The sequence below is a fragment of the Lepidochelys kempii genome, chromosome 13 (assembly GCF_965140285.1).
Source record: "Lepidochelys kempii isolate rLepKem1 chromosome 13, rLepKem1.hap1, whole genome shotgun sequence".
Taxonomy (NCBI): Eukaryota; Metazoa; Chordata; order Testudines; family Cheloniidae; genus Lepidochelys; species Lepidochelys kempii.
Genome location: NC_136392.1, coordinates 35870168 through 35896272, shown reverse-complemented (window position 1 = coordinate 35896272; position 26105 = coordinate 35870168). Strand labels below are relative to the sequence as shown.

General features: G+C 44.1%; 1 protein-coding gene and 2 pseudogenes across 1 annotated transcript; 1 reads left to right on the top strand and 2 right to left on the bottom strand.

Annotated features, from left to right (window-relative positions):
- LOC140897253 (olfactory receptor 11L1-like) overlaps nucleotides 1–26105 on the top strand; it is a 46014-nt pseudogene that overhangs the window by 4246 nt on the left and 15663 nt on the right.
- Nucleotides 3072–4234, bottom strand: LOC140897254 (olfactory receptor 4D1-like; annotated as a pseudogene).
- Nucleotides 11577–12545, bottom strand: LOC140897055 (olfactory receptor 10A4). The gene has a single exon (XM_073309326.1). It carries the CDS (start codon nucleotides 12543–12545, stop codon nucleotides 11577–11579), a length of 969 nt encoding a protein of 322 aa, XP_073165427.1.

The following is a 26105-nucleotide window of genomic DNA, read 5'->3' as shown; positions in this document are numbered from 1 at the left end:
GCTTCCCCTACTAATTCTTCCCGGTTTGTGAGCAGCAGGTCAAGAAGAGCTCTGCCCCTAGTTGATTCCTCCAGCACTTGAATCAGGAAATTGTCCCCTAAACTTTCCAAAAACTTCCTGGATTGCCTGTGCACTGCTATATTGCTCTCCCAGCAGATATCAGGGTGATTGAAGTCTCCCATGAGAACCAGGGCGTGCGATCTAGTAACTTCAGCGAGTTGGCGGAAGAAAGCCTCGTCCACCTCATCCCCCTGGTCCGGTGGTCTATAGCAGTTTCCCACCACGACATCACTCTTGTTGCTCACACTTCTAAACTTAATCCAGAGACACTCAGGTTTTTCTGCAGTTTCGTACCGGAGCTCTGAGCAGTCATACTGCTCCCTTACATACAGTGCAACTCCCCCACCTTTTCTGCCCTGCCTGTCCTTCCTGAACAGTTTATAACCATCCATGACAGTACTCCAGTCATGTGAGTTATCCCACCAAGTCTCTGTTATTCCAATCACATCATAATTACTTGACTGTGCCAGGACTTCCAGTTCTTCCTGCTTGCTTCCCAGGCTTCTTGCATTTTTATATAGGGACTTGAGATAACCCGCTGATCGCCCCTCTTTCTCAGTATGAGGCAGGAGCCCTCCCCTCTCACGTACTCCTGCTCGTGCTTCCTCCCGGTATCCCACTTTCCCACTTACCTCAGGGCTTTGGTCTCCTTTCCTCGGTGAACCTAGTGTAAAGCCTTCCTCACTAGGTTAGCCAGCCTGCTTGCGAAGATGCTCTTCCCTCTCTTTGTTAGGTGGAGCCCATCTCTGCCTAGCACGCCTCCTTCTTGGAACACCATCCCATGTCCAAAGCCTTCTCTCCAACACCACCTGCGTAGCCATTCGTTGACTTCCACGATTCCACGGTCTCTACCCAGGCCTTTTCCTTCCACGGGGAGGATGGACGAGAAAACCACTTGCGCCTCAAACTCCTTTATCCTTCTTCCCAGAGCCACGTAGTCTGCAGTGATCCGCTCAAGGTCATTCTTGGCAGTATCATTGGTGCCCACTTGCAGAAGCAGGAAGGGGTAGTGATCCGAGGTCTTGATGAGTCTTGGGAGTCTCTCCATATGTCTATTAACCGTGATCTTGGAATCTTCCATGAGGTTAAATATGGCATCGTGGTGTTAAGAAATAAGAATCTCAGACAGAAAGATAGACAAAATTAGGCATTACAGGAAGGATATTTAGCTCATGTAAATTACCATAACTGCATTGCACTAAACTAATTCATCCCATCTTTGGAAATGGCAGAATTTACTATTCTGGGGTTATGTCTGGTTTACAGCAGCTAGGAATTGATTTCAATGGAACTGCAGCCATTTACAAAAGGGGGGAACTGACCCATTTAATCCAGTGGAGCTATGGATGGACCCATTGACTCCAATGGAGCTACACTGGTTAACACCAGCTGGACTTCTGGTCCTTTATAACTGTTCACTCTCTCTGAGATAAGTACAACCCGTAGGAGTTAAATGTTTTTAAAATGCCATGCACCATTGCACTTGCAGCCTAACGGTGTTTTGTTTTTGTGTCATCTGAGTAAAGGTAGAAAGAAAGAAAGAAAGAAAGAAAGAAAGAAAGAAAGAAAGAAAGAAAGAAAGAAAGAAAGAAAGAAAGAAAGAAAGGTCGGGCCATCCATCCCAGCAGAAGTTGAAAATCAGATATAAAAAATCTCTGCAACACTGAATTCCTCCGATATTCTGACCCAGTAGGACTGAATCACTGTGTAGCCATTAAAAGTTCCACTCATGTAAATAATCCCATGGGACAAAGAGCCGTGGAAGGTGTTATAAATATAAACGGAAGGGTAAACACCTTTAAAATCCCTCCTGGCCAGAGGAAAAATCCTCTCACCTGTAAAGGGTGAAGAAGCTAAAGGTAACCTCGCTGGCACCGGACCAAAATGACCAATGAGGAGACAGAGAGAAAAACAAAGGGTCTGGGTCTGTCTGATACTTTCAAAAGCTGGGAGGAGGGAGAAAAACAAAGGGTCTGTGGCTGTCTGTGTCATGCATTTGCCAGGGACAGAACAGGATTGGAATCTTAGAATTTAGTAAGTAATCTAGCTAGGTATGTGTTAGATTATGATTTATTTAAATGGCTGATTAAATTAAGTTGTGCTGAATAGAATGAATATTCCTGTCTGTGTGTCTTTTTGTAACTTAAGGTTTGCCTAGACGGATTCTACTTACTCTGTAAGGTATTTACCATCCTGATTTTACAGAGGTGATTCTTTTTACTGTTTCTTCTATTAAAGTGTTTCTTTTGAAGAACTGAATTTTTTTTTATTGTTCTCAGATCCAAGGGTTTGGGTCTGTGGTCACCTATGCAAATTGGTGAGGATTTTTACCAAACCTTCCCCAGGAAGTGGGGTGTAGGAGTTGGGAGGATTTTGGGGGGAAAGACGTTTCCAGACAACGTTTTCTCAGGAACCCAGATAAAGTTTGGTGGTGGCAGTGGAAGTTCAAGGGCAAAGGGTAAAATAGTTTGTACCTTGGGGAAGTTTTAACCTAAGCTGGTAAAAGGAAGCTTAGGAGGTTTTCATGCAGGTCCCCACATCTGTACCCTAGAGTTCAGAGTGAGGAAGGAACCATGACAGAAGTGGAGATGGGTTAAGAACTTTTGACTCATCTTTCTTTCAGAATGACAGGCAAAGATTATGGATCTGAAACTGTGTAACAGAGTGGATCCCGAGTGGGAGAAAATCAACCACAGGTCTGTGGAAGTCAATGGGACAGATCCCCAGGTGTTTTAAATCATTGTAGTTCCACTGAAATCGAAGAACCAGATCCGTAGTTGGCATAAATAGCCCTAACTACTCTGGAATCAGTTGAACTGTGTCAGTTTACACAAGCTCAGGACCTGGCCCTTAGTTTTCAGTCTTTGCTTCTGGTTACCTCTTATATGTCTTATATGTCTGCACTGCAATTAAAAACCTGCCACTGGCCCAAGCCAGCTGATGTGAGCTCACTGGGCTCGGGCGCACAAGCAGTTAAATTGCCATATGGATGTCTGGGCTCAGGCAGCAGCTTAGGCTCTAGGACCCTGCAAGGTGGGGTCCGACAGCTGGGGCCAAGCATAGATGAAGATGCAAGATATGAATATTAAGCTCACAACCATGACCTGGGCTCCGCAGATGGACAGAGCCTTGTGCTTCCCTTCTTGTGACGTTTGTTCTTATCTTTAGTAAGATGACAGTGTAGGAAATAAGCAGGAGGATAAATATTATTTTGACAAGCCCTCTGCCATTAGAGACCATCAGCAACTCAACCAAGTAGAACTATTTCCCCATGTTTCTTTTCCCCCCTACTGTTCTTCACACATTCTTGTCAACTGCTGGAAATGGCCCACGTTGATTATCACTACAAAAGTTTTTTTTCTCTCCTGCTGGTAATACCTCACCTTACCGCTGATCACTCTCGTTACCCATGTTCTCTGTATATATAAAATTCCCCTACTGTATTTTCCACTGCATGCATCAGATGAAGTGAGCTGTAGCTCACAAAAGCTCATGCTCAAATAAATTTGTTAGTCTCTAAGGTGCCACAAGTACCTCTTTTCTTTTTGCGGACACAGACTAACACGGCTGCTACTCTGAAACCCATCAACCAAGTAGGTGTCCATGCAGGCCAGTTTGATGATTTGAGGGACATGACGGTAGAAATTGTTCAGGATGTTTGGACCACAGAATGGCAACTGGAGGATCAGTCCAATCTGAACAGCAGAGTGAGCCAATCTACCCAGCCAAGCCCTTGCCACCAGCCCCATGCAGACACCATGGTTCATGATAATCAAGTAACGCAGTGGTTTATAGATGGCCACATATCGAACAGCAGCCATCACCATGAGGACTCCAACCGTCGCACCAGCGATGAAGTGGAAGAAGAACATCTGGAGGGTGCACTCGTTGAACAAGATGGTTCTGCACTGGGAGAGGAGACCCAACAGCAATTTGGGAGCATTAACTGATGAGTATCTGACATCTAGGAAAGGCAAGCTGGCCAGCAGGAAGTACATGGGGTGTGGAGCTGGTGGCTGGCGATCACAGTGGTGATAATGGTGAAGTTTCCCAGTCACGTTGTCAGATAAACTATTAAGAAGATGACAAAGAGGAATCACTGCACCTCAGCAGTTTGGGTGAGGCCCAAGAGGACAAATTCTGTCACTGTGGTAGGGAGGTTCTCTTGCTCCATTCTGTGTCTTTAAATTGTACCTGAAAAATGAAAAAAATAGTAAATAATAGTTATAATAGTGATTAAAAAGTTCTTGTTTTTTTCTCCCTTTATATTATATTTTCAATATTAACTTCACCTTAAGACCAATGTTGTGTTTGTGAATTTCCTAATTTTCCTAAATTTAACACTTTGTCCTCAGCCCCACTGTAGGGGAACCCTGCTTTAACTAGGAGGGCTTTGCAATCATGAGGTAGTTGGGGGTGAGGACAAGTGGTCTGCTCACCAAACAGGCCCTAACAAATCATAGACTTCAGTCATGACCTTGCACCCCTTCCATGTTCTACAGAGTCCTCTTGGTATCCAGAGGCCCTGTCCTGGGAATGAGTGGGTTGCACTTATTCAGAAGTTCTGAGAGTCCAGGGATTCTCAACATGAGGGTCACAAACATGTTTCAGGTGGTCACAATGAGCAGACTGATGTACACGTATTGTTCAATGGCAGGGAGATCCCTGCTAGATGAGAGGGGATATGGAACGGACAAGCTTGAGAGCCACTGATTTAGGGGATTCAGATGCTGAATTTATGAACTCACTATCAGAGTTACTGAGCACCTGCATTCCGCAATAACACAGCAAGCAACTTTGCTCTTTCTAGTGGCTCCTCCACAGAAGCAGTTTGAGCCTCATTGAGTGAAGTGTGAAGAGCAGGTGCACCCTACCTCTGGTCACTGTATATTTTATGTTAGTGCCTATGGCTTGTGGTGCTTGCCTTAAATCCCACCATTTGAAATTGTGAACCCAAAAATTTCCATGTCCCTCAGTTCCCCTTACAGACGTGGGGATAATATTACTGTCCCCTCGTTTTGCTGTGAGGCACTCAGGTACAATGGTGATTAGGTGGACAGCTTGAGGGGAAGCCAATACAGATGGCATCCATTCCCTGGAGTCCTCAGAGACTGCCTTGTCCAGTCCACTTCTTACAACATGGATGTTTGCGTGGCATGTCCATGAGAACTGAAAAACATGAGCTTGTATTGGTTGAGATAAACACTCAGCCCTGGTAGCTCAAAGGTTGTAGGAGTCCCATAAGCCACTGTACGTGCTCTAGTCAGGAAAGGGGAACAGGGAGACCTGCACCCTGCTCTGGAGACATGTCTCTGAGATCAGAGCACCATAGAGCTTCCACATAGGAGAAACAAATTCTGAGTGAGCTAGTAACAGGAAGGGCTAAAATGACCATGGCAACAAAGGTTCTGTGAGCTGTTCTCCCCCTAAATCATGAAGGCTTCTCCGAAAACCCTTTAAAAAAGACATCACTTTTTAAGAGCTAACTTCTTTACCTCCAACCTGGTCTCCCTTTCCTCACAGAGAGAATCTCCCAACCCTCACCTGCAAAGAGAGGTGAACAAACACCTGCTAGTATTAGAATCATAGAATATCAGGGTTGGAAGGGACCTCAGGAATTCATCTAGTCCAACCCCCTGCTCAAAGCAGGACCAATACCCAATTAAATCATCCCAGCCAGGGCTTTGTCAAGATTGACCTTAAAAACTTCTAAGGAACGAGATTCTACCACCTCCCTAAGTAACGCATTCCAGTGTTTCACCACGCTCCTAGTGAAAAAGTTTTTCCTAATATCCAACCTAAATTTCCCCCACTGCAACTTGAGACCATTACTCCTTGTCCTGTCCTCTTCCACCACTGAGAATAGTCTAGAACCATCCTCTTTGGTACCACCTCTCAGGTAGTTGAAAGGAGCTATCAAATCCCCCCTCATTCTTCTCTTCCGCAGACTAAACAATCCCAGTTCCCTCAGCCTCTCCTCATAAGTCATGTGTTCCAGACCCCTAATCATTTTTGTTGCCCTTCGCTGGACTCTCTCCAATTTTTCCACATCCTTCTTGTAGTGTGGGGCCCAAAACTGGACACAGTACTTCAGATGAGGCCTCATCAATGTCGAATAGAGGGGAACGATCACGTCCCTCGATCTGCTGGCAATTCCCCTACTTATACATCCCAAAATGCCGTTGGCCTTCTTGGCAACAAGGGCACACTGTTGACTCATATCCAGCTTCTCGGCCACTGTCACCCCTAGGTCCTTTTCCGCAGAACTGCTGCCTAGCCATTCGGTCCCTAGTCTGTAGCGGTGCATTGGATTCTTCCGTCCTAAGTGCAGGACCCTGCACTTATCCTTATTGAACCTCATCAAATTTCTTCTGGCCCAATCCTTAATTTGTCTAGGTCACTATGAACCCTATCCCTGCCCTGCAGAGTATCTACCTCTCCCCACAGCTTAGTGACATCCGCAAACCAGAGCATTAATAAAGATGTTGAACAAAACCGGCCCCAGTACCAACTCCCAAGGCACTCCGCTTTATACCGGCTGCCAACTAGACATCAAGCCATTGGTAGCCCGATGATCTAGTCAGCTTCCAATCCACCTTATAATCCATTCATCCGATCCATACTTTTTTAACTTGCTGGCAACAATACTGTGGGAGACCGTATCAAAAGCTTTGCTAAAGTCAAGATATATCACGTCCACCGCTTTCCCCATATCCACAGAGCCAGTTATCTCATCATAGAAGGCAATCAGGTTGGACAGGCATGACTTGCCCTTGGTGAATCCATGTTGACTGTTTCTGATCACCTTCCTCTCCTCCAAGTGCTTCAAAAAGGATTCCTTGACCACCTACTCCATGCTTTTTCCAGGGAGTGAGGATCCCGCCCCATGGACTTGTGCATGTCCAGCTTTTCTAAATAGTCTTTAACCTGTTCTTTCGCCACTGAGGGCTGCTCATCTCCTCCCCATACTGTGCTGCCCATCCAAGAGCAGCTCCTGCAGAAAGTGGTGAGTCCCATGGAAGGGGATGGCATTCGGGCACTAGACTGTGTAAAATGGGCCTGACAGATGACCCCAGTGCTTTCCTAGGCACTTTTTAGTGGGAAGCCACGGGAGTTGGATGGGACAGGGCAACCTGGGCCCTGCTACTGTCTCCCTACTTAGATGGCAAAGCCCAAATAATCTATATAGCCCTAAATGAAGAGCAGGCCAGGAATTATGAAGCGGTAAAGGCAGCCATTCTTTTGGGTGGAGCTGTCTGCGGAGAAGTACCGCCAGAAGTTCCGAACAGTGAAGTGGATGTGGGCTTGCAGCCCTGGGCATTCACCCAAAAGTTAATGGACTGGGCAACCCAGTGGCTGAGGCCGGATGCCTAGACAGTGGTGGAAATCACTGACGTGCTCATTCTAGAGTAGTTTTAATAGGGTCTCCCCAAGAACATAAAGCTGTGGGTGAGGCGGCACCAAGCGAATACGGTCAAGGCAGCTGTAAAGCTTACGGAGGAGTACACAGAGGTGGACTTTCCAGGAAGGAGGGATGGCAGAGGAAAGAAGTGGAGACAGGGAGAAGGCCCATAGAAACCCCATCTGGGAAGGGCCTGCAGAATAAATGGGAGGACACCTGAGGGGCTCCCACGGGGTTCAGACCGGTGGTCTGCTGGCGGTGCGGACGACCGGGACACAAGAAGGGGGCTGCCTGCACATGGATTGTGGGTGGAATTTTGTGGCTTTGAAAATCCTGGAGGGCAGGGAAAGGGGCAGAAGCTGGCCACCATTCCAGTAATGGTGAGGAGGAAACCTCAGCAAGGCCTGGTGGACTCGGCCTTGGCCTGCTGTCTGGTACAAAGGAAGCTGTTGAGGCCACACTGGTGGATCCCCAGTGCAAAGATTGATGTAGAATGCATCCAGAGGGATAGGAGGCTACCCTATTGCCCAGCTGCCCTATGAGGTTCGGGGCAGGCATAAGTGGCAAACTGGCAACGGGTCGAGGTAGTAAAAGGCCTACATTATCCAGTGGTGGTGGGTACGGACTGGGACCCCTTCCCAGGAAGGAAGGTGGGCAGAGGGAGAAAGCCCAAGAAAAGAAAAAGGGGAGAACCCCTGAAGACGGTGTAGAAATCCCCGAGCAGAAAACCCCTAGACAACAGAGGTGGAGAAGGGAAAGGGAAGTTATGGTCCGGATGTTCACCCCAGGGTCCTTGACCAGAGAGTAAGGCCCGGCAGAGGTCCTTGTTAGCTGACCCCCAGAGGAAGAGACCCAGGCCCCATTGGACGAGCTTGGGGGACAGGAAGCCCTAAGTGTCTGGGAGAGGGCAGGGACCAACCCCAAGCCCCTGATGGAAAGGAAGGAGGGAAAATAAAGGGAACACCCACGGAGCTGTGAATTGTGTGAGGACCTGTGAGTCGGTGGATCTGTGGCGCCATCCAGCCCCCACCCCACACACAGTGTAGTTTCTGTGGGTGGGGGATGAAAGAACCCCACACGGAATACCCTGGAATAGACCCAAAAGAGCTGAAAAGACTCCCCCGTAGAGCTCCCCCCTGCCTCAGGTAGAGGAAGGAAAGGATGCAGAGGGGAGAACCTGGCAGTTGGAGAAGGGGGAACATTCTTCCATCAACCTCGTTACCATTCCTCAGGGGGTTGGAGTTATGACACTGTCAGAAGAACCCCGTCCATTGCTGTGGTATCTTCTGTGTAGCGTCTACACAATACATTATGGCACCATAGCTGGACTCCTAACATTGTGCTCCCTTGAGCTAAAACTCCCTCAAATGCAGATGGCCACCGCAATGCATCACTTAAGAACCAAATCCAGTGCTCAACAGGTGTCTTTCTATTGACTATAGTGAGTACTGGGTCAGACCCTAAAGACCAGTTTTTTAAAAGTATTTAGGTGCTTACAGATGTAGATGCAAACCTAATGGGATTTAGAAAGGTTCCTAAGCAGGTTAGACACCACATTCTTTCAACTAAATGAGAGCCAGGCACTGTTGAAAATCCCTCTAGGCACCTATGTGATCATTACGCACCGACATACCTTTAAAAATTAGGGCCCTTAGGCACTTAAAATGCAGTTAGACTATTAATAGGATTTTTCAAAATCATTCGGGTGACTAAATCCCACCTCTCTAAAAACCTTTCTGTATATTCGAATACATTTAAAAATCTGGTCCTAGCTCCGCTTAGGTGCTTTGAAAACCCTACAAGGTGCTTATTTGCATCCTTAGGCAACCTGGGCACTGAGCTTCCATTTGATTGTTCAAATCCCTTATCTGGCTTTGAAAATATCAGATTTGACCCTTAAAACCATCTATTACTTGAATAAGTTTCTTGGAACATCAGGCTCTCTCCCTCAGGTCCAAAGGAATGGCAAAAATAATTTGTTTAATTTAAATTGTTGCATGGGTGTGAGGGCGCTGGGTGGTGTTGGTAGCAAGTGACATACTTGGAGGTCAGGCTAGATGATTTCATGGTCCCTTCTGGCCTTAAATGCTATGCTGCTTGCTTATGTTGTTAATTTGTTTTCTAGACTGCCAAATATTTTGTGTTGGTCCTGAAGAGACAAACAATAAATAATTGTACTTGATCAAGTTACTTTTTATTTACAGAACAATTTAACTGCCTTTGGGTCATAAAAATCTTTCCTTACAGACAGAACTACTTGAACTATTTTATTGTCAATTACAAACATCTTTCTTTCTTTCTTTCTTTCTTTCTTTCTTTCTTTCTTTCTTTCTTTCTTTCTTTCTTTCTTTCTTTCTTTCTTTTGTCTACATTATTGCACCTTAGCCATACGTGAAAATTTATAGCAAACATAAGGGAACAAAATAGTTCTCTGAGCAGTTTATGATCTATTGCTCAATTAAACACAGAACAAATAATAAATAAATAAAGAAGACATGGGGAAGATGATGTTACTTGAACATACTTGGGGCTTGTCTACCAAATAGCTGGAAGTTGAATCTAGGCAAATTCAGACTGGAAATAAATTGTACATTTTTAATGGTGAGGTCAATTAACCACTGGAAAAAATTATTGAGGTATGTGTTGGCTCCAGGCAATACTGGATGTTTTTACTAAAAGTTATGCTTTAGGAATTATTTTGAGGAAGTTCTATGGCCCATGTTATACCGGAGGTCAGACTAGATTATCACTGTGGCTCTGTCTGGCCTTAGAATCTATGAATCTAGATAGACTCCAGCCAGACAAGATATATAAGAGGTGGCAATGGGAGAAAACCCTATAAATGATGTTATCCAACACTTTGATTACAAGACCCCATTTTTAATTCCTTATAACTTCCTAAAACTTTAACCATTTGGGCTGCTAGTTTTCGTGTTGGGTGTCTGCCTCAGTAGAAAATTTTCTTAAGGGTTCTCCCAAAAAAGGTTCAGTCATTTCCAAGAAAGAGATTAGGGGAAAATACATTGGTTCCCCTGTGTTAACAAAGAGGAATAATTCTCTTTCCGGACACTCTAGCACCGGTAGGCATTGAAGCAAATAAATTAAATATGAGGGGGGGGTCACCCTGGTGTCAGGGATGCACCTTTTGCTGGTATAGGGAACAACACCCAGACTTGGCCAAGTTATGAGCATTTGAAAAAAATCTCAGTTTCAAGCTCAATAGATGCTTCTTAGAGTTCCGGGCTTAGAGCTCCTGTCCATCACTGGACAGTGCATGCCCATCCCCACAGAGCGTGCTGCTGCACGAGGCAAAATAAGCCATGTTGGACATCCCTTGAAATTGCTGATATCAGACTAGATAATCAAATGGTCCCTTATTACCTTAAAATTGATGAATCTATGCTATACACCATAATCGTACAATCTGATCTGCTAGTAAAAAATGCTATGGAAGTCAAGAGCCATCTCCCAGAGTTGTTGTGTGATCTGATCAGGTTGGGCATTGAAAAATCTATCAGTGTCATAGGAAGCCATGCATAAGTGCCGAGGAATGTTATTTTAAATTAGGCCAAGAGGGAGCACTGGGGAAATGCATTCGACTGCCGAAAAACCACAGCCCGACCCAAAACCTAAAATTCTGCACTGGACTTCCAGAGCAGGAAAAGGGGAAGCCTAAATGGACTTTTCTATAGAGCTGGTTGGAATTATTCAACAATTAAAATTTTGGTGAAAATTGTTAAATTCCAACTAACCAAGATGAACATGTTATGAAATGTTTTTTATGTTAAGTTTTTTTTTCTTTGACATTTCAAATTTTGAAGATGTAAAATCAGGACACTACTTTGATTAAAGATTATCATTTGATTTTTCAATGATCTTTAGATCTGGTCAAAAGGTTCTGGCTATCAAAAGTTTGAAGAAATAAATATTTATTTATTTATTTCATTTAAGAAAAGTTTCTCTTCCTATTTTCCCAACAGGTTTAGAACAGGTCAAAGTTTTTCAAATGGAAAAATTCCAATTAAAAAAGTGGGGGGTCATCGGGAGAAATTCAACAAAATGTTTATGAATTGCCCTTAGTCCCCCCATTTTGATTGACTCTGCTTTTCATTCTTTAATTTATCTGGTTGTGTGAAGAGATGCTCTTCCCTATTATTTTTCTAAAGGCTCCCTTCACCTCTTTGTTCCTCAGAGTGTATATTATGGGGTTCAACACTGGGGTGATAACTGTGTACATGAGGGAAATCATTTGATCACCCTCCGGGGTGGAGATCGACTTGGGCCTCAGGTAGGTGAAAAGGGCTGTTCCATAGAACAAAGTCACCACCATGAGGTGGGAGGAGCAGGTGGAGAAGGCTTTACGCCTTCCCTCTGCCGACGGCAGTTTGAGGATGGTGGAGATAATGCAGATGTAGGACAGGATTATCAGCAGGAAAGGGCTCAGGATAAACAGCACGGACAGAGCCAAGACCACAATTTGGTTTTTGGATGTGTCTGTGCATGCCATCTTTATCACTGGTGGGATGTCGCAGAAGAAGTGGTGGATGCGGTTGGAGCCACAGAAGGGAAGGCTGAAGATCCACGTGGTTTGAGCTGCTTCCACCAAGATGCCAATGGTCCATGAAGCACCGACGAGCTGTGCGCACACCTGGCCACTCATGATGGTTCTGTAGTGCAGGGGGTTGCATATAGCTATGTAGCGATCATACGCCATGGCTGCTAGAAGGCAGCATTCCGTGAGGCCCATGATGGTGAATATGTACATCTGGGCAGCGCAGCCTGCAATGGAGAGGGTCTTTTGCTCCACCAGGAGGTGAGCCAGCAGCTGAGGGACCACACTGCTTGTGTAGCAGATTTCCAAGAAGGACAGGTTGAGCAGGAAGAAATACATGGGGGTGTGAAGTGAGGGATTTAGCTTTATAAGGAGGATAATGAGCAGGTTCCCCACCAGGGTGACCAGGTAGATGACCAGAAACACCAGAAACAGAAGGATTTGGAGTCTGGTAAGGTACGAAAACCCCACCAGGATGAACACATCAGAAATGGTCTGGTTCTCATCAGGCTCTCTCTCAGAATATGTCATCTGCAAGGGTGACAAAGAGAGAGAGACACTGGAGCTGAATCTGAAGAATACCATATATGTGAATGTGAATCATACAATTCTTACTGGTTTCCTACATGTTTTGGACGCGTCAGACAAAAACTTGCTGCAGTTCTGTATATAAAGATGTAACTGGGCCCAATCATCATTGAGTATAAACTGGTATAGCTGTATTGATATCAATCAAGCTATGACTTTGTAGATCACCTGGAGATATGACTGTGACACTGCTTCCCATATTTTTGATAGTAATAATATGATATGATTGTGTCATAATCCTAATGTATTTTATGCAAAATAGCTTATGTGAGGTATCATTGGAGAGGTTATGATCTACTGAATATGATTAGCTTATTTGTATGCAAGTATCATTGCTGTATCTAAAGTTAGCAATATTGACTATACATCTGTACTACAAAAGTGTTTGTATCTGGGGAATGCCCACTAGACAGAATGCAATCATTCTGGCTGGCTAACTGGGAACAAGTCAGTGGACCATTAGGAAGAACAATAGGTCTTTAAAGATGCTAATCTCCCACCTTCCTGAGAAGCTTTCCAGGGAAGCTACAAACTGCCTGTGACCTATGGCTGCTTTGACAGTGCACGGTCATGTGTTCAAGTCACAAGGTTCTGGTTTCCATGATAAAACACCAGTATTTTTCCACTGAGGGGTGTGGGAATAACACTGAAAAATAATAATGGATTCCTGCCATATGTAAATCTTATTTAAGTCAGGGGAGTGAGATAATTAGGGTTCGTTCTTCACTGAATCCCCGCCCAGGATGACTGCTGGAAACACCTAAGGAACAAAGATAAAGGGGGGATAAGGGCTGAGCCCAGGTTGAGAAGGTGTCTGACCTGTGAAAGAAATACCTGGAGTTTTAAGCTGCAAGCAAGAGCAGCATGCTTTCAAGAACGTCTGAAATCTGCCTAAATCAACATTTAGGGTGAGAAATTACTATTTGTAACGAGTTTCTTTAGTATATTAAGCTTATATTGTGTTTTTGTTTTATTTGCTGGCTAATCATAGAATCATAGAAGATGGGGGTTGGAAGAGACCTCAGGAGGTCATCGAGTCCAACCCCCTGCTCAAAGCAGGAGCAACACCAACTAAATCATCACAGCGAAGACTTTGTAAAACCAGGCCTTAAACACCTCTAAGGATGGAGATTCCACCAACTCTCTCTTGAGTGCTGGGCAATTCCCTAGCTGAAGCCTTCCCATGCAGTTCTGATTTCAGTGTCTGTTTCTTTCCACAGCTGGATGTGTCCCTGCCTTCATTTGTGCTGGAGGAGGATGAGGGCCTGGCTCAGCAGGACAATGTAAGGAACCCCAGGCTTGTGGAACAGGTGGGCTGAATGTTACCCCAGTACATCAGGTGGCACCTAGGGGGCGGGGGGGCAACGCATCACAATGACCACTTTGACACCAGTGCAAATACAACTGTTTTACAACACATGGGGATCTGATAAATTTACTCTAAAGGAGCTATATCAGTTTATACCAGCAATGGAGGAATACCAGTCTCCAATAGCAGGGGTTCTGTTCTTCCTCTTCGAACACATTTCTTTTCTGTCTACATGAAAATTCAAAAAGGGAGCTTTCTTTCTTTCTTTCTTTCTTTCTTTCTTTCTTTCTTTCTTTCTTTCTTTCTTTCTTTCTTTCTTTCTTTCTACAGCCACGTTTATCAAATAAGATTTCTCAAATGAGGGCAAATTCTGATCTCATTCAGATCTTAATCACGAGAATTGTGATACGAATGCAAGTATTCCCACTGCAATTACAATTCACATACGTGAGGACTACTCACATGAGTAAACTGATGCTGCTGAGTCCAACATGATTGAAGCACTTTAAAGAATGAGAAGTGCAATAAATGGTGAAACAATGGGGGATTTTGAACTTTTGTGTACTATTAAAAGTTATTCTTCCTTAAATATTAGAGAACAACTTAAATCATTCCTGCCATTACCATCACAACATTTGTAATGCATTGGTTTCTCTCAATATTCAAAATAAGAGCTAGGGCCAAACCCTTTGCTGGTGTAAATGTTAACCGCTCCGTGGGTATAAAAAGAGCTATACTGCTTTACAACAGTGGAGGATCTTTGTCCAATCACCTTGCTACAAAGAATTTTAGAAGAAGGAAGGTCCTATAATGTATGAAGAGATGATTTCCAGAGAAGTTTTACTTCTAGGTTATTTGTTGACAAGGAACTTCCTAATAAAAGGCATGACAGTGAAATGACAGAGTTGAAATAAAAATGAGCAATAACAATTATTGTATTTTGCATAGCCTTACCACCTTCAATATGTGGCTCTCAAAGCAATGTGTCAAATAATAGTGAGCTACTAAGCGGGAAACTGGGAATGATAGGGGTCATGATAGGGATGAAGAGACTGGGTTTACAGAACGAGTCATCATTCCTGATACGTGAAACTCTAGCATAACCACAGAACCATTCTCCTGGAAATTGAACACACTCGCACACAGTCAATGAAATAGAGAAAATTAAATCCAACAACCAAAGCATACTGTAGCGGTGCACTGTGCACAGTGCACTACCTAGAACAACTTAAAACAAAAAGAATTATGTTCTCTAAATAGGGAGACCTGGAGAAGAGGTGGAAATTCTTCAGCCTCTCTTAAGACCTACTTTGGGGAACCTCTATTGAAGTTTGTGAGTACTTTCCTCAGCATGACCTTTGCGGTACGTGCGGAGCTGGCTGGAAAATGGAATTTCCGTCTCTTGGGAAATTCCAATATTCCAATAATTGTTGTCATCCTGAATTGATATGAAAAGTTGAAATAGCGAAAACCTTAAATTTGATTCAGAAGAGTCCACATGAAATCGAATGGAAAATTGAAAACTGACATCAACATTTTCTCATGGAAAACATCAATATTGATTAAACTATTTTTTCAGAAGGGATTTGTATTTCTTTCTTTATTTGTTGGCTGACATTTGGAGTGGCTCTAAATAAATGGAGAAATGTACTCATCATTAGGAATAAGGTCTGTATAGCTGCTTGTTGCTGGCAGTTTAGTGATATTTTCTGAGTTCTTCAAGGCATCTGGACTCTCCATTAGTACACAGGAGAACATGAAAGCAATTAAAGAAGCATAAATTTTGTGGAGGAAGGTTTGAGAAAAATTCAGCTAAAAGAGACACCATTTAACTCTTGGGCAGCAGATGCACAGCATGCGCTATGGTCGTATTCTGGGAGTGGACTCTCTTATTAGAAGAGATCAGGCTGAATCTTCCCAGCCTCAATTGTATTCAGATCCATATACAAGACCCACTTCAAGAAACAACTTTTCCACTCAGACTCAGTCAATGATGATGACAGTTGAGGAACAGAGGGGAGTATGGACGAGATGAGGGAGAAGCAAGAAACCCCAACAATAACACAACAACAAAAATAGTAAGTACAATCATGGCATGATGATGACCATGTTTGGTGCTTATCTATCACCATGGTGGGCGCTACGGAATTATAGGACCAGAACTTCGCCTTGTGTAAATTAGCATAACACCACTGAAGACAAACTCATGACCTGATTCATGATTATTAAACTAGTTGAATTCTGAATGGTAGATTCAGAGACGAATAGCTAGACTGCCAGATGGATTTGACTAGATAGATAGATAGATAGATAGATAGATAGATAGATAGATAGATAGATAGATAGATAGATAGAGAGATAGATAGATACGAACACAGACAAAACTCATGTGCTCAGACACACATTAAGATTCTCTGCCCATGTCTGGAAAATTCAGATGAAGAAACCAATGACATGATCTTGCTCCCATTGTAGACTGCGGCACAACACCCATGGATTTCAGTGGGAGAATGGTTAGGGGCTTAAGTCATTCATTTATAACCTACCTTGTTTAAGAAGAGTAGTTCTGTCTCCTAGCTACAAGTGCAATATGTGTTGAAGGAAACGCAGGTGTTTTTATTTCATTCATTGGCTTCTGGGACCTAGTCCCTGAAGGAAATTTCTTATAATATTCCTCAGAGGAAGAACAATTCTGCATCAAAGTGCAACAAAACAAAATATACTAGCACAATCATTTCAGAGGAGGTGGTGTCATCATCATCAATCATCATAGTCATCATCATGTGTGTTTTCTAGATGAAAATTGTAATAAGATTTACTAAGTGTGGTAAATTGTGTGACACTATTTTGTCTGGAAAGAGGAATGATTTGTCCAAGGCAACACAACACAAAGAGTCAGGGGCAGAGTCAGTAACAACACCCAAGGCTTATGACTCCAGTTCCCTGATGTTCAGATTGTGCGCCCCACTCCTGTCTCAGAGCCATGATTAAAACCCAACAGATCTGATTCCCAGTCCCCACTACTCTAAACATTATACCCCACTCACGTCCCAGAGCCAGGAACAGAACCCAGGAGTCCTCACTCTCAGACTCTACTGCTCTTACCAACGGGCCCATTTCCCTCCTTGAGGACCAGATACAAAGCCCATAGAAGTCAGTGGGACTATTCCCTTTCATACAGTAAGTTTGCAGCGGAACCAGAATCAGGACTAGTTCCCAGGAACATTAGAATAAACTCTATATATGTGGAAGCTGAGAGGCGCTAGGGGGTAGTGTGCTTCAGGGAGTGGGGTGATGGGCTCATCTGGGAGCACTCTCATTTCTTAAACAGTTCTGACCCCATTACTCCAGCATGGCCATAGGGGGCTGAGGCTGTGCTACTGAGAGTGGGGTGGAGTGCTCAGTTTGGGGCACTCTTCCCCATTAGTCTGTGTGGCTAACAATGACCCCAGTGTAGAACTAGGGGGTGCTAAAATACAGGGATGGGCCTGTAGGGCTCTGTAGGCTGTTCTCAGGTTGTTGGACTCCCAATGTCCCAGTTCAGCAATAGGGGTCGCTGTATTTGAAGGGAACAGGATGGAGGACTCATTAAGGGACATTCTCCTCTGTGGGTCAGTAATAAACCCAGTGCTCCAGAGCAGCTCCAGGCGATGACATGCTGCAAGGAGCTGGGTGAGGTTTCATTTCGGGGGCGCTGTTGTCTCTTGGTCCATGCTGACCCCTTGTGCTTCAGCAGGGCACAACATGGACCTGTGCCAAAAGGACCAAGGGGAGGAGCTCAGCTGTGGACCTGTTCCCGTCAGAATTGCTTCTTACCACAGTGCTCCAGCGTGGCTCTCAGGGGCCCTGTGCTGCAGGGGTAGATAGGGTGGCTCAGTACGCGGCACTCTCCCCTCGGAGTTGGTGCCGACCCACAATGAACCATCACAGTGGAAGGGGGCGCTGTTTCTGGTGGCTGTTATAGCTTTTGGATGAACTGAAAGATCTTTCCCGACCACCTGTGGTCATTGACAAGTCAGTGAGGCAGCAGTGGCATGTACACAGGTGCACTGAACATGGCTCATTCCCTTTAGCACGGGGTGACAGACGTACACACACACACTGAGCAGGGTGCATTCCTGTGTGGTTACCTATCTGCTGTTTGCAACACTTGTGATAATGACAAAACAATAAACAGAGCCTTGTAATGTTTTGTGACTTAAGGTCACTGATAGTTTACTTCCTTATGCCAAGTCATTGAGTAACTGCTCCTCTTCAAGCTAGACGGCCTTCTACTTCCCCTAACTGCTTAAGCCATTCTTGTATGCAGTGCTGTTGTAGCCGCCTGGGTCTCAGGATACTAGAGCCACAAAGCGGATGAGGTAATATCTTTTCCTGGACCAATTTCTGTCTCTCTCACCAACAATAAAAGATATTACCTCACCTACCTTGTCTTTCTAAGTAATTTTTACAAGACTAGACCTATAGGTCTCTTGTGTTTCTGATTCCATTTCCTCAACCCTTTATCCTTTACTTCCTATATAACTATCATTATTGAATGGCTATGTAGTCATTGCATGAGCTATAATTGTCTCCATCACACACACATATGGACAGTTTCTATTTGCACAAGGTGTTCTTTCCTTCCTGTCTTAATCATCCGTTGAACAGTGTTGCATGACGTTATATATTCTGCATCCCAGAGGTGCCTCCATTTCAGTGGTTCAGCACAGGGCCCGCCAAGTAAAAGTTCTCTTTTATATTCATTTGATGCCTGGCTAATATACTCTGTGGGCCTGTGTAACGAAACCCAACACAACGTGAGACAGAGGCGGTTGGATGAGATAATCTAGAGGTCCCTTTTGTCCTTAAACTCTGTAACTCTCTGACAATATGAAATACATCAGTGATATGTGACCGTAAATGTTTGGGATGAAGCAAGCACAGATATAGTAGAAGTGAATCTTAAAGACAAACAAAAGGAGTCTCTGACTGCCAAACAGCCCCAGAAGAGTAGGAGTGATTATCTTGTGTTTTTTTCAAAGACACAGTCTACACTGCCAACTCCGTAGGGAAATGATGTTAGGAGGAAGTTATAGGACGTTTCATAATCCTTGTTCCTCTACATAAAATGCTTCAGCAGGGCACAACATGGACCTATGCCAAAAGCAGCAAGGGGAGGAGCTCGGCTGTGGACCTGTTCCCATCAGAATGGAAAGGTTATGCTGCCACAGGTGATTTATTTGTTTCCTTATTCTCCAGACTCTGATCAAACCCTTGGTTCTAATTTACAGCAATATTTGAGAAGTAAATCTCCTACTGAAGTCAATGAGACCTCAGCTCCTGTGCAAATAAAGCCCATTCTGAACTGTGATGAATGGAAAATCATCAAGGACCATGCCAGGTCCAGGCACATCCCTGCCCTGACAACATTCACAAGTATAGGGCAAAAAGTTCAGCAAAACAAACAGGGAAATTTTACTTTATCTGTAGCAAATAGTTACACTGTTGGAGTAATGAATTCCCTTGGTAATAATTAATCTTCCTAGTGGCTCTGAGGCTGGGGATTGGCTTTGACAACAGGGGAATACACTGTTCTTTATAAACAAGGGAGTCTAAAACTGCAGGAGCTGAAAAATCTAAATCAATTTTAAATTTGGTGTTTATTATATTATTATATTATAGGCAATTATATAGGTAGGCAAGCAAACAGAGTTGTATTTCTTATGATAAGACTATATAAATGTATTTTATCATATAGTTATAGATATATGCACAGGCATTTGGCGCAATATTGTTATACACTGATTGAACCGCTTGTAGTTATATGAGTTTTTAACCCAGCTATTACTTTACATATGTAATATTAAACATGTGCAGTGCTTCTCTAACTCAGGAATCACCAGGTGAAATTCTCTGCCCTGCGTTAAGGAGGCTGTCAGACTACAAAATGGTTCCTTATGGCCTAATGGCTTATGGCTTATGGCCTAACAAGCAGGTTCCCTATCAGGGTGACCAGGTAGATGACCAGAAGCAACAGAAACAGGAGAATTTGCAGCTTGTTAAGGTACGAAAACCCCTCCAGGATGAATACATGGGAGATGGTCTGGTTCTCTCCAGGGTCACTCACAGAAGAGGTCATCTGTAGGGGCAACATAGAAAGAGCCTGAATCTGAGGAATACCAAACATGTGGATGTGAATCAAATAATTCATACTGGTTTCCTTTCTGTTCGGACGCTTGAGAATAAAACCTGCAATTCTGTATATAAATATGTAACTGGGCCCAATAATCATTAATGATCTGGGGGATGGTGTGGATTGCACCTTCCACAAGGTTGCAGATGACACTAAACTGGGAGGAGAGGTAGATACGCTGGAGGGTAGGGATAGGATACAGAGGGCCCTAGACAAATTAGAAGATTGGGCCAAAAGAAATCTGATGAGGTTCAACAAGGACAAGTGCAGAGTCCTGGACTTAGGACGGAAGAATCCTATGCACCGCTACAGACTAGGGACCGAATGGCTAGGCAGCAGTTCTGCGGAAAAGGACCTAGAGGTGACAGTGGCTGAGAAGCTGGGTACGAGTCAGCAGTGTGCCCTTGTTGCCTAGAAGGCAATGGCATTTTGGGATATATAAGAAGGGGCATTGCCAGCAGAGCGAAGGACGTGATCGTTCCCCTCTGTTCGACATTGGTGAGGCCTCATCTGGAGTACTGTGTCCAATTTTGAGCCCAAAACCTCAAGAAGGATGTGTCTCTCAAAGCAATGCATCAAATAATATTGAGCTATTAAGGGGGAAACTGGGAATGATAGGATGAATAGACTGGATTTACACAGCTAGTCAGCATGCTGAGAAATGGAACTGACGCGTCCTGATACCTGAAACTGTGCCATAACCACAGGACCATTCTCCTGGTAATTCAACATAGAGAGCCAGAGAGAGAGAGAGACATTCAAAGGGAATCAGATAGAGGAAATTAAATTAAACTACCAAAGCAAACTTTGATGGAACACTTTGCAAAGTGTACTACCTAGAACAATTTAAAACAAAATGGAATGATGTCCTCTAAATACGGAGATCTGGTTGAGAGGTTGAAATTCTTCTGCCTCTCTTAAAACCTACTTTGGGGAACCTCTAATGATGTTTGTGAGTACTTTCCTCAGCACGACCATTGCGGTACATTCAGAGCTGGCTGGAAAAATGGAATTTCCGTCTCTTGGAAAATTCCAATCATTGTTTTCACCCTGAATTGATATGAAAAGTTGAAATAGCGAAACCTCTAATTTTGATTCATAAGAGTCCACATGAAATTGAATGGAAAATTGAAAATTGCTATCAGCATCAATATTTTATCATGGAAAACATTAATATTGATGAAAACATGGACTTCAGTGGGAGAATACTTGGGGCTTACGTCATGTTTAAGAAGAGTAGTTCCCTCTCCTTACTGCAGCCACTATATGTGTTGAAGGAAACAGAGGTGTTATTTCGTTCACTGGCTTCTGTGACCTAGTCCTTGAAGGAAATTTATTGTAATATTCCTCAAAGGAAGAACAATTCTGCATCTACCTGCAACAAAACAAAATTCACTAGGGCCATCATTTCATAGGAGGTGGTAGCATCATCATCACGATGTGTGTTTTCTAGATGAAAATGGTAATGACACGTTTTTATCAGAAGGAGGAATGATTTGTCCAAGGCTACACAACACAAAGAGTCAGGGGTAGAGTTAGTAACGATACCCAAGACTCATGACTCTGATTCCCTGATGTTCAGACTGTGTGCCCTACCCCTGTCTCAGAGCCATGATTAAAACCAAGGAGATCTGATTCCAAATCCCCACTAAACATTACATCCCACTCTCCTCCTAGAGTTGGGAACAGAACCCAGGAGTCCTCACTCTGAGACTCTACTGCCCTAATGAAAGGGCCCATTTTCCTCCTAGAGAAACAGATCCAAAGCCCATAGAAGTCAGTGGGACTATTCCCAAGTTTGCAGCAGGACCAGAATCCGGACGAGCTCCCAGGAACATTAGAATAAACTATGTGGAAGCTGAGCAGTGCTAGGGGGTAGTGTGCTGCAGGGACTTGGGTGATGGGCTCATCTGGGAGCACTCTCATTTCTTAGACAGTTCTGACCCATTACTCCACCATGGCTGTAGGGGGCTGTCATAAATATAAAGGGAAGAGTAACCACCTTTCTGGATACAGTGCTATAAAATCTCTCCTGGCCAGAGGCAAAATCCTTTCACCTGTAAAGGGTTAAGAAGATAAGGTAACTTCGCTGGCACCTGACCCAAAATGACCAGTGAGGGGACAAGCTACTTTCAAATCTGGAGAGGGGGGGCTTTTGTCTGTCTGTGTGATATCTTTGCAGGGAACAGATCAAGGATGCAAGCCCTCCAATTCCTGGAAAGTTAGTAAGTAATCTAGCTAGAAAATGCTTTAGGTATTCTTTGTTTTGGCTTGTAAATTCGCTGTGCTGGAGGGAATGTGTATTCCTGTTTTTATGTCTTTTTGTAACTTAATGTTTTGCCTACAGGGATTCTCTATGTTTTGAATCTGACTGCTTGTGAGATTATCTTCCCTTCTAATCTTACAGAGTGTTTCTTTAATCTTTGTTTTGTTATTCTAAGAAAGTTCTGTTTTTTTTAAGAATCTGATTGGGTTTCTAGGGTCCTAAGAAATCCAAGGCTGGTGTATGCTCAACTTGTTTATTCTCAAGCCTCCCCAGGAAAGGGGTGTAAGGGCTTGGGGGGATATTTTGATGAAATAGGAACTCCAAGCGGTCCTTTTCCCTGGTTCTTTGTTAAAGGACTTGGTGGTGGCAGCATATTTTGTGCCTTTGGGGAAGTTTTAACCTCAGCTGGTAGAAATAAGCTTAGGGGGTCTTTCATGTGGGTCCCCACATCTGTACCCTAGAGTTCAGAGTGGGGAAGGAACCTTGATATGGTGGCGGAGAAGTGGGATCATTTTGAACCAAAAGCACAGACCTGAAGATATTTTTTTTAACTGAAAGCAGTTAGAGTTTTTTCTGTCCCTTTGCCTGGAGGCAGAGGTGTCAGTGGTTTTAACAAATGGATTTTTCTGTAGGCTGGGAACAGCTATCAGAGACAAAGGTATCAGGTTACAGCACAGCAAATTTTACAAGCAAGGATTTTTTTTCTTTCTAACTCTCAGGTATAGCTAGGTTAAAAACAGGGAGGCTAGTATGACAGAAAGCAATGTCCAACAGAAACTGGAGTTAGCCAGACTGTAAGCAGAAGAGAAAGAAAAGGAACAGCAGAGTCTGGTCAAATTAAAACAACTTGAAAAGGAGGCAGAGGAGGCTGCCCACCAGAGAGCTATGGATGCAACGAAAGAGGCAGCTAAAGCCCAGGAAGCTGCCCAACAAAAAGCTATGCAGGCAAAAGAAAAAGAAATGGAGGAGAGGGAAAAAGAGAGGAAGCATGCAGTGGAGATAGACAAGGCAAGGGCTCAGCAAAATATACCAAATAACCCTAACAATCCTTCCCCAACAATACACAAATGGGAGCGACTATGGCCACAGTATGATGAATCCAGGGATATTGATGAATATTTGTTCACCTTTGAGAGACTGTCAACACTCCATCAAATTCCTGACTCTCACAAGATGACCACATTGGTAGCAAAATTGACTGGAAAAGCTCTGGACATATTCAGTAAGATGCCTATTGAGGAACCTTCTGACTATATTAAATTCAAGGATTTGGTTTTAAAATAATTTCAAGTTACACCTGAAACTTTCAGAGTAAAATTTCGAATCCTTAAGAAAGAGCCTGGACTAAGTAATGTGGCTTATGTAAACCAGATAAAGGATCTGTTAGCTAAATGGCTCAAAGGATGGGATGTAAATAGCTTTGGAGGAATGCGGGATTTGATGCTACAGAAGCAATTCCTGAATATGTCCAAGGATGATATAAAACAGTGTTTATGGGATAAGAATATGGACTCAGCAGGAAGTCTTGCGTCTTATGCTGATCAATACGAGCAGTCCCAGGCTGCCAGAGAGGCTGGGAAAACTGGAACAAAATGGGTGGAGGGAGGAGAGAGAAACGACGCTGGTCGCAGTTTGAGTGGATACCATAAGGGACACCCTCAGACCACACCCTACTACCGGGGGCAACCCAAAGCCCCGACTACCTTCCAGGAAAAACTCCAAACTCCGTATCATCTCACCACACTATTCTCCAGCAACCCACCTCCCCCCAGTGACCAGTCAGCTGGGCGATGTTTTGAATGTAATGAGCTGGGGCATGTCAAGGCCAACTGCCCCAAGAACCCCAACAGACTGCAGTTCATTACACCGGGGTCACACCAAAGGTCCACAGGCCCAGATGCCTCCCAGATACCCTCAAAGTGGAGGGAAACTATGAGTGTGTCTGGGAAGAAGGTTACAGCGTGGATGTAGAACTGATCAATGAAATTGTTTTTAATTGTTCACTTTATTAATATAACTTCATAAGTAAAGTATTATGAATGAAACTACATTCATTTATAAAACCAGGTACCCCAATAACTCCCTAATTGAGTTTCACTTTCAATCCAATTGCTGCTTAAATCACTGAAACTTGCACTGCTTCAACATTGTAACTTCTGTTCACTGTTTGCCATTCCTGACACTTGTCCATGTTGTAACCCATTTTAAAATGCTCACTTAATTTTTGCTAAACCCTGCTGTAATCTTATTAGTTTAGTTTAGATGTGTGAATGAGGTAAGTATGGATGACAGAATCAACCTCCAGCCCCAGCCTGTCCTGATGAAATAAAGTGTAAACACAAGCAGCTGAAGATGCAGACAACAGCCCTGACAAAGCAAGAGGAGTCCACCCTAAAAAGTGCAATTGAAGAAACATCAAAGCCAGGTCCTAGGCTGAAAGTCATGTCTGCAATTGACGAGTGATCAATCACACCGAACCCAGAGGCAGCGTGACACAGCAAGGCCCATAGACTCTGGATTCAAACTAAAGCCTACAAAAAGGATGGGTGAGATGGAAGACTTTGGAGGGTAACATTCTGCTGCCAACATGGAAGGGCATCGGTGCATGCCCAACAGAGACCCAGTTCTTCCTTGTGCCCGGCTTTCCTGGCCAGTTAGCCGCCACAAGCTACGAACCCAAGCCACGAACTCAAGCTAAATTCAGGACTGGTAACAATATAGCAGCTGCAGAACATTTGGTGTGTGTGTGTATACATAGGTATTAGATATTAGTTATTGGCCTTAAATCAAATTGTGTTATTATAATAAACGTGACATCTTATCTTGTCCCCTGAAATGATCCTATGTAGTTTTGTCTGTATAACATGGAGTGTCAGCTGTCCACGCTTCCTTAGTGGACCCCAATTTAATCAACCCAGAGATCCAAGTGATGATTCAACACTTCAAGTCAAACTCTTTTCACTTGCCTGCAGCCAAGTTGCCTGTCCGGACAAGGGCTGATCAGGAACGTGGACTTTTGCAGTCTATGATGATTATCCCATCCCCATGCTGTTGGGGGAAGACTTTGCCAACCATGCGAAGCTAGCCAAGAGGGTGGGAATGGTCACCCGCAGCCAGGCTAAACAAGCTGTGACGCCTAGCTCTGTTCCAGAAACTTCTACCAGGACCCAGTCAGAGGTGATGGACCCGGACCCCAGGTCAATGTCTGCAACAGCAGTAGTGGATCCAGTCCCAGAGACCCAGATGGAACCAGTCCCAGAACCGGAACCGGTGGAACAACCAGCACCAGACCCATTGCCAGCACTGAATCCAGTACTTGCAACTTCAACACCAGCGGGCCCCACCGAACCTGCACTGGCAGCAGCAGATAACCCCACACAAGAGGCTCAGCTGGAGCTTGAACCCCAACATAGTGCACCAGCGGAGAGCGGTTCACAGTCAACGGAAACAGCCTCATCACCTGCATCGCTTCCAGAGGGACCAGGCCTAGGTCCACAATCCAATGAGGAACTGATGTCTCCAGCATCAAGGCAACAATTCCAGATCAAACAGGAAGCAGATGAAAGACTCCACAGAGCTTGGACTGCGGCACGGAGCAACCCACCGCCTCTCAGCTCTTCTAATTGATCCAGGTTTGTTGTAGAAAGAGGACTTTTATACAAGGAAACTCTTTCTGGTGGAGACCAGGAAGACTGGTATCCTCAGAGTCAGTTGGTAGTTCCAACTAAGTACCAGGTAAAGCTCTTGAGCTTA

What these genes read in the sequence shown, in the direction of transcription:
- LOC140897055 (XM_073309326.1), bottom strand. Translation starts at nt 12,545, where the DNA reads ATGACATATTCTGAGAGAGAGCCTGATGAGAACCAGACCATTTCTGAT.